General features: G+C 31.4%; 1 protein-coding gene across 2 annotated transcripts in view; it reads right to left on the bottom strand.

Moving 5' to 3' along the window:
• The window catches only part of LOC105157976, a 13,074-nt gene continuing 10,414 nt past the window's right edge, over positions 7,233 to 9,892 (bottom strand). For both annotated transcript variants that reach the window (XM_020693066.1, XM_020693067.1), the window contains exon 9: positions 7,233 to 7,831. In XM_020693066.1, coding sequence (XP_020548725.1) covers positions 7,603 to 7,831 — 229 coding nt within the window. In that variant the 3' untranslated portion in view covers positions 7,233 to 7,602. The remainder of the gene's footprint in view (positions 7,832 to 9,892) is intronic.

Genomic DNA, 9,892 nt, shown 5'->3' with positions numbered 1-9,892 from the left:
TTTTAAAAACCTTTCGATATAGTCCTTTTGTGATAGTCCGAGGATACCCCAAGAATGATTCCGGTGTATCTCTATACCTAACACATAAGGGGCTTCACCAAGATCTTTTATTTAAAAAATCTTAGCTAGAAATCTCTTGGTTTCGTGCAACAACCTTATATTGTTGCTGGCAAGCAAGATGTCATCCATATACAAAATCAGAAAAATTTGTTTACTCCCACAGAATCTATGGTACACAAAATCATCAACCAAATTCATCTCAAAACTAAATGAGATGATCACTTGATGAAACTCGAAGTACCATTGTCAAGATGCTTGCTTGAGTCCACAAATGGATTTTTTAAGTCTGCAAACCATATTCTTTGGATCTCATGATACAAAGTTTTCTGGTTGCATCATATAAATTCTCTCATCAATATCACCATTAAGAAATCCTGTCTTCACATCCATTTTATGCAACTCAAGGTCGACATGTGCCACTAATGCCATTATAATTAGAGTCTTTCAAAGAAACTGGAGAGAAAATATCTTTATAGTCGATGCTTTTCTTTTGTTGATAGCTCTTTGCAACAAGACGTCTCTTTTTACCTCTCCACATTGCGACGAACGGGCTTGGCACATTCTGGAAACTAGACAAGTTCCCCAAACGTCATCGTCTTTCATGGACTTAATCTCTTCATTCATGGCATTAACTCACTTTTGAGAGTTAGAACATTCCATGGCTTGACGAAAGTTGATAGGATTATCTTCTATTATTCAAATGTCAACTTCACGTTCTTGAAGAAATACAATGTAATCATCTGGCAATGCACTTCTCCACTCTATAGTGGATCTTTTTAATGGCAAATGCTTTGGAGGTGTTGGAGTTTGTTCATCTGTAACAATTTCTTGAATAGGGGGTTCTATGTTATTGTCTTGATCTATTGTACCATAATACTGTTAGGAACGGAATCCTAAACAATGTCAATGGTACCTAGGGGGGTATCAACATATTCATCTTTAAATGCTATGTCTTTCACCTTATCTCCCCCCGCAAACCTAACATCCTCAAAGAATCGAGCATTTCCTGACTCGAAAAATCAACTTAGTTGTGGGTCTGTAAAACTTGTACCCCTAGGATCTTTCAGGGTATCCAACAAAATAGCAACTTACAGTTCTTGAGTCAAATTTCTTTCCATTAGGCTATAAAGTCGTGCCTCGGCTGGACATCCCCATATGTGCAAATGCTTTAGACTGGGCTTCTTGCCTGTCCAAAGTGCATAAGGGGTCTTGTTTGTTGCTTTAATTGGAACACCGTTTAGAATATATGATGCAGTCTTGAGTGCTTCTACCCAGACTGATTCTGGTAACATAGAGTTAGATGTCATATTCCTTACCTTATCTTTAAGCATTTTTTTTTTTTTCGTATTTCAGCAACACCATTCATGGTGGGCGAAGCCAGCATGGTATACTGTGGGACGATACCGCATTCCTCTAGGAATTTAGCAAATGGTCCTAGATGTTGTTTGCCTGAACCATCACATCTACCATAGTATTCACCACCACGGTTAGATTTGACGTTTTTAATTCTTTTGTTGGGTTGGTTTTCAACTTCAGCCTTAAAAATTTTGAACATGTCCAAAGACTGCAGTTTCTCATGAATGAGATAAATGTAGCCATATTTGGAAAAATCATCTAGGAATGCTATAAAGTATTGTTGACCATTCCAAGAAACACTCGAGAATGGTCCACAAATATCCTATGTATAAGTTCCAAAATGTCCATAGCCCTGTTGGCTTCATATCTCCTCATATTGGTTTGTTTCTCCTTAATACTGTTAACACATGCATGAAAATCTGAAAAATCAAGGGGTTAAAAAATTCCATCTGACACAAGTCTCTCAACTCCCCGTTTGGAGATGTGACTTAATCTCTTATGCTATAACGATGCAGAATTCTCATTGGTTAATTTACTCTCTACACCTCGAGTACTCAAATGCAGGATTCGTTAAAAGAGGCAATTGTATCTAATAAAAATTATCGTAAGCAGATAAAGAACTGGAACCAACCAATTTTAAATCAAGAAATAAGCTAAATTTTCCACCTCCAAATGAACAAGAATAAACAAATTTGTCCAAATTAGAAACAGAAATCATATTTCGTCTAAACGAGGGTATGACAAATGTGTCATCAAGATTCAAGTAATCCGATTTTCAATAATAATCTAAATTTTCCTATTACCTCTACTTGAACCAACTTACCATCACCCACATAGATGTATCTTTCAACATCTTGGATTTTCGGCAACTCAGGCAACCATGCATAGGCATTCTGATGTGAGTGGTTGCACCGGTGTTTATCCACCATGTGTTTCTAGGCAACGAAGTTAAATTAACCTCAAAACAAACCAAACCATTTAGCATAGGGATGGAGTTGATGTTGGCAGTATATTAGTAGAAACCATTGTTAAATAGAGAACAAGGTATAATAAAAATAAGCTCACATAAGTCTTTAAAACAAAATATAAAATCACAATTAAAAATTCAAAATAATGCAACGACCTTCAAAATATCGAGTACTCCATCAAAATTCTATCTTTGGACAAAATATTGACTTGTACGTGATATCTTATTACAGTGATTAAAGAATAATGATAAGATCATGTCAAATAGTAAACCTTCCTTTGGGCCAATTTATTATTCACATGCAAAACTGAATAATCATTACGTGTCTACCACCGTACATGTACATAAATCCCATTAAATGTGGATCTTTCTCTGGGTTGTTTGACATTCCTCGAATTGGTTTACCATTTTCATAAAGGATATAATTAACAACTCGAAGTTGCACATTATCCCTTTCCTGCAACAGATCCGGAGGAAAAGCATTGCTAAAGTTATACCGTCCGTTATTTCATATGTGACGACAGGTCGAACCAAAACAAAATACTTTTTCTTGCTAGGTTTGATCCGTTGAAGATAGACACAATTTTTCCATTTTTTGGATTCCTTGAAATTTTGTTTTCCTGTTCCTGGTGGTATCATATATTAGTTGTACATTTTTTATAATTCATCCTTCATCAAAATTTATACTAAAGTACAGAAGTCTAAAACGATGATACTTTTAAAAAGTAAAATAAAATAAAAAGCAAGAATAAAAACTTCTTGTTAATAAATTGTAAGAAAGACAACTGAAAAAAAAAAACATTGTCATTGAGAATTTCAACGAAATGGAATATTTTGGGGCTGGTGATGTCAGTAAACCAAGTTGTGAACAAACAACTTAATCATAAAAATGAACTCATATAAAATAGATACTTATTGAATAATATAAAATAAAACTTAATGTCAATATATAAAATTATATAAGATAAAAACAAATTCAATTGGTATTTTATCGTTGGAGATAAAATTTAAGATAAATACAAAATAAATATTTAATATATTTAAAATATATGATTTTTATGAAAAATAAGATTTTTTCTTGTCAATTAAAAAATTAAATTATAATCTTGAAGATAAAATTTTATAAATACAAAATAAATATCTAATATATATAAAATAGGTGATATTTCTAATAAGTGTTTCACAAATAATTTAAAATTTTAATTATAACATTATTGTCAATCTATACCGTCTAATATTATCAATTATATGCATTCGAAGAATAATACACATAATTTGAATACGTAACGATCGATACTTTGAACCTTGATGCACTTCGTACCTTACTTGAGCCACGCTTGGTGAAGTGCCAAATAGTACGACCAGGGCTGGCGGTCAGCATTTATGAGCTAACGCGCATCAGTTCAACTTTCCTTCTATTAATATTATTATATTATTATATATATATATATATATAATAACTTATCTTAATATACAAAATAATAATACATCAATATAAAAACGATAATTAATCTATAATAACTTACATAGGGCGAGACAAAGTGAGGCAAAAATTTAATTATATAATATTTGCATTTATTATAATATTTAGGGTAAATTACAACGACCTATCTTGATATTTGACATAATTATGGATACCCTCTGTAATTTAAAAAATTATAAATACTCCTGATGTTTGCTGAAAGTGATGGTATGAAATTATCAACTTTGCCCTTATTGTATTTTTTATTTTTTTTAAAAAAAATCAAAATGGATGGATGAAAAAATTTTAAAAATTATAAAAAAAATTCCACTTAGTCCATAAAAAATATTTTTTTAAAAAAACTAAATAAAATAACTTCTGATCCACATGGCATTTCGGTCAGTTCACCATAAAAATGGATGAAAATCTAACAGATTGGACTAATTATTAGAGGACCATTAAAATCAGAAAAGTGTTGACAATTTTTTAAACAACGAATAGGTATTCGTAATTATGCCAAATCTCAGGGAATGTTGTAATTTATCCTAATATTTATATAATTGATTATAACTTTTTAATTAATAATTTTTAATGTCAATTATAAGTAGAAAATAGGATAAAAACAATGAGGTTCGTTATATCTATAGAATAATTCAACTAATTAGAAAGTGCCACGTGCGTTGTACGTGTAGAAGTATATATTTAGAGTTGAATATATCACTTATTAACTACAAAACGATATTATATTCATAATTTTTTTGTATTTATATCATTAAAACAACAATTATGGTCTATTAATGCTTTGAAATTCTTCATCAGAAAAGACGACCATGTTACACAATAGTCTTAGTGTGCAACTTTTGGTTTTAATAGGTAATATGCTCGTTTGGAGAACACGCACACGTCGCAAGGTACAACTAAGCCATGTTTAATTTATCCATTTTTGAAAAAAATATATAATGACAAAAATAACTTAAGCCACATGTTAGTTACATGACCGTTATCTAGCCACATTTTTATCAAGAAATGGTCAGATGACCGATTTAAAATAAAAACTAAAGTTCAGGGATGATTGGATGCTAATGTTAAGAAATGAACTTTAAGTTCTAAGTAATTTTAGTCACAAACTTAAGAATCCAATTGTAATATTAACCCTTATATAACTAATTCTAACATATCTATATCTATAGTATATATATAAAAGAATCAAATCCTAAGTGTTTGTTCCTCATTGTGAAAAGAAACTTATTTCTTTACTTAAGTATTTTTTTTAATAATAAATAAGAATAAGTTATAAAAAAATAAAATACTATAAAAAAGGACTATTTAATAGTCCAAATACCTCTAAACTACTTACACAATGATAAATATATCCGTTACAAAAATAAATAGAAAGTAATATTTCTATGCAATTAATTTGTTGAAAGAGACTTTTAAATACTTTAAGAAAAATTAATTTACTAAGGCACAGTAAAATTTGAAATGAAATAGTACCTGAATAATATATAAAATACTATACAAACTTCAAAAAACTAAAACACAATTATTTTTATATCATAAAATTTTAAGTAAAACTTATCAATCTTACTAATTAGAAGTGCCTTTAATAATTGATATGAGTAATTTCTGACTATAATGATTTATTTTAATTTTAAGATTCCACAATTATTTTTTAGATCGTACTTTCTCATACTTTTATTTTTATCATAATAATTTGAAGGTAAAGTAATACTAATAAGTACAACTTATGATTTTGATAAAATATATAGTAGTGAGAATAATTTATCTTTACCGAAAAAAAAAAATAGCTTTGATCTAATGATTTTATATATGGGTTATAATGTATAAGCTTGATTCATTAACTCTTTTGGAAAAGCTTTGAAATAATTGTTGTGAATGGTTATTGGGCTAGTAAAATAGTAGTTACTGATTAATTATACATATTTAATCTTGATATTAATATTTTATGTATATTAATTATTAGAGATTGAAATTAATGATGTAATTATGACCAATTCACTCAAAATATAAATTTATGTCTGTATTTAATTTGTTACATGTCTTTTATTTTTTCACACAGCAATCCATCATACTTACAATAAGATTTTGTTTTTTAATTAATCATTTTATTAATGCAATTCAGGATATCTTATATAATTTATAGGGTAAATTACTATAAGCTCCCCTAAAATTTTATGAATAACCCACCTCTATGGCTGAGAAATTATCATTACTCCTAATATTTACCACAAAAACGTAGAAATGCCTCAAGTAATTCATAATCCATAAATACATTTTGATTAATTTATATATAAAAACATAACGAGAACCCAAATTATACAACTGTTAAACGACCATTAAAATCAAAAAGAGTATTGAAAATTTCATAAACAACTAAGAACTATTAGAAGTATATCAAATCCCGTGGATGTCTGTCGTAATTTATCCTATAAATTATGACTTAATTAGTAGTGCTAGCTTTCCATTTAAGAATTCTTATGGAAGTGCTGAAAATGATAGCTAGGTATTCAAGAATCATGATGATTTGAAGTTGTGGCTCAATGCTTGCTAATAAATGAAGAAAGGCATTTTCATGGGAAGAGAAAATGATGTACTTGTTGATAAATACAGTACTCATGATAGAGCCAAAGAATCTTTGAGCCATGAACTTGCCTTCGATGGTTCATAGGAGGAATGAGTTGGAGCAAGCAACAACTTCAGCACTGGTTGAACAGTAAATCATGGAGGAGTTAGCAGCTTTGCTATGTACAAGTTGAGGAAATTTATGGGGAAAATGATAGAGAAAAGAAAAGGGAGAATCCTCCTCCAGAATTCAAAAAACAGTAAATGAACTGGGTAGGTAATTCATACTATACAAGATCATGAAAATTGAAACATTTTGCAAAAGAGTGTCGACATAGACCTGTACAAAAAAAGAGAACATTGAAGAAGAAATAAAAGACCTAAGAGGCAAAAACAACCAATTCTGATTGCGGAAGAAAACAAAAAGCTCATTGTGGAGATAACAGGCTAGAAAGATAAGGAGAAACGATCAATTATTCATGAAACTAAGGGGTAATTCTACTATGCCAATAAAAGACATCAACATATAAGAAGTCATTAGCCCAAAAGAACCAAAAATTTAAAAATATTGAGACAAGTTTGAAAACCATACTATCAAGAAAATAATATGAAGCAACTAATAAAGCAGTATGTTGCTCAAAACCTGGCCAAGAGTGATGTGATGCCATCATCCATCTGAAACAAATAGGGTGTCGCATTCGGTTGTCCTGTACCTATGGTGTGAATTCATGGGCATTCAAGCAGCTCTGCACCTCGTTAAATAATATCCAAGTCTTGGCTGCCAAGTACACTTAATCTCGAAGATAGTAAATATGCATCATATATTACCAAAGAATAGAACAAGAAATTGAAGCTACATATCAGAAATTCCTACCTATTTGCCAATATATATGAAACATCAGGAGGAACTTATATTACCCCGCTTCTTCGCAAAAATGGACTGAGAACCCTGATTTGCTCAGTTTTAAAAGATCTATACATAATTGAACTTTATAATTTGCAAGAATGATATCAGTGGCCTAAATCGAAAAGATTAAACATCCTCCACATCTCAGGAGACATTATGTGTACGCAATTCCATCCTGTGGTTTTTGATTGGTCTTCGTGCAAGTTCCAGTGTATAAACTATTGGAGACTGTTAGGCGTAGGTCCAGGAAAACCAATCAAATAATTACTATAATGATAGACATTGGACTCTATCAGGAAGACTTCTAGGCATGGGAAGAGCAGTTACATATCTTTGCGGAATAGGTTTCTGAGCGCTTGGAGTTGTATCAGTTGATGCCTCTGTGTTGTCACTTTGGCCACGCCCATGGAATCTTGCAAATCTATTGATTACAGAGAACTTCTCAAGATCTTGACATTCTAATCTCAAATCCAACATTGATACACTCTTGTCCAGTCTACAACATCGAACACAAGTATCCATATCAGAGGCAAAAAATCATGTCAAAACCATAAAAAGTTAAATTTTAACAAAACAGAAGACAAACCACAAAGATGATCAACCCCTTACCCTCTAAAAGAAAGTGAGAATTGGAAGAAAGAGAAAATGAAAAAGAAACACAAAAAGAAGAATGAGAAGATAAAGTTATACAAGCATGGAACTAAAGAAACAAGTATAACACCATAAAAACAACAGATACCAACAGAGCGTGGAGCAATTTAGGGCTCACTTTACAATACTACCAAATTATGATGTTAGCACTAGGATCAGCAGATGCGCACTGTTCTGCTGCCTATCACATAATTCCAATTAAAAGAATTTCCTCGAGCAGGTGGCAGAAGTTCTTCGACTGTAGTTCTTTTCCTTTCAGTTGTTCCAAATTGACAATCAATTTAAGTCAGTATGACCGCAAGTCCCTACTCCACTTATTACCAAATAAAAGGACAGTTGAGTTAGACAACATCAGCGAAAATCAAGAGAATCCTGATGCACGAAAGAACATAGAGTTGCGAGCAAGCCAAGCAAAGTGCTAACAACATTTGACTTTTCGGCTCGAGCTTGAAGTTGATACCTGGAGCTTGAGCTTGGATCAAAGCTAAATTGTCAATGATTGGTGCTCAGCCTCAGGCTATATATTTAAACTATCAACCTTGGACCTGGCTTATTTAGCTAGAAGCTTGAGATCGGCTAGCAAGCAGCTAAATAAATTTAAACCATTTATATATTTTAATTTAATTTCATCACATATATTATAAATCCATCATAGTTGCGCATGGCACGAAGGCGCCCTAGAGCCATGGCGCAGAGCGCATATTTGCATAAATAAATTATATATTTATACATTAATATCTTTTAAAATCATTATTACACAAACAATTAAATATAAACAATATTTATACATTAATATCTTTTAAAATCATTATTACAGAAACAATTAAATATAAACACTAGAAATTATATTAATCATTATACTATAAGAAATATGTAAACCAACTGGTTAGGGATTTTCTTCCTTTTTTGTTTTTCTTTTCATTTTCTGTTACTTTACTATTTTTTTAAAAAATAAAAGAACAAATTAAAAGGCTGGGCTTGAGCAAGCCTTGCCTCATTTTAAACTGGGTGAAGCCCAGCCAAAACACAATTAATTATAAAAAATATATATATAATTCTAAACTAAATCTGACCTAAATAAATACTAAATAATAGAATTAATAATCTATATAAATAAACGGTGCCTTCTTTTATTCGAAGTGCCTCGTGATCTTCAACCAATTATGTGCTTCAACATAATTACCAGGAGTAAGCGCCTATAGCCTGTTTCCAATACTCAGCGGCTTGATCAAACCAAGCCTCCACAATTTCAGAATCTCCCTGGCGAATGGCCTGTTCTCCCCGATCAGAATAGGTTATTAAATTCCTTACCTTAGAACCGTACTTGAGAGTTTCCTACCTCATACGGCTCCTCAATTCTTTTGGTGTCCTGTTAACGTATCTACCGAATGGGATTTCTCATGGATCTATACCATTTTTCGAGTTAACAAAAGAGGTTCATCCGTGCCTTTTACAATTATGAAATCCATATGTAAATATAACACTACACAAGAAATGAATACAGGCTCACATGTTTACAAATAAAATCGATCAAGCTGGCAAATGACTTGCTAGATTTTCAGGCAGCCAGACCTCAATAAATTTGAGTTTGAATTCAATCATTATCAGGACTAGTTCTAAAGCTCATGAGCTGAGTCACTTGGTTTCCAGCCTCAATTGATATAGAAACGTCACTGCATCAGATTAATACGCACAAGCACATAGAAACATGATGACATATCCTCATTCATTTCTATCCTGATGTCCACTACTTTACGTTGTGTTTCCCTTAAAAAGAGAGTACTGGCAGAACAATCAAATTTATGCAAGTATCTCCAGGATCTATTTAAATCCTGACTCATTTTTATCAGCTTGTTTCCCATCAAAAAGGAGTTCAGATAACCTGAAAAACCAACTAAATTAACTC

The sequence above is a fragment of the Sesamum indicum genome, linkage group LG3, assembly GCF_000512975.1.
Source record: "Sesamum indicum cultivar Zhongzhi No. 13 linkage group LG3, S_indicum_v1.0, whole genome shotgun sequence".
In the NCBI taxonomy this organism is placed as follows: domain Eukaryota; kingdom Viridiplantae; phylum Streptophyta; class Magnoliopsida; order Lamiales; family Pedaliaceae; genus Sesamum; species Sesamum indicum.
Note: the sequence above shows the minus strand (reverse complement) of the source record. Positions and strands in the feature narration are given on the sequence as shown.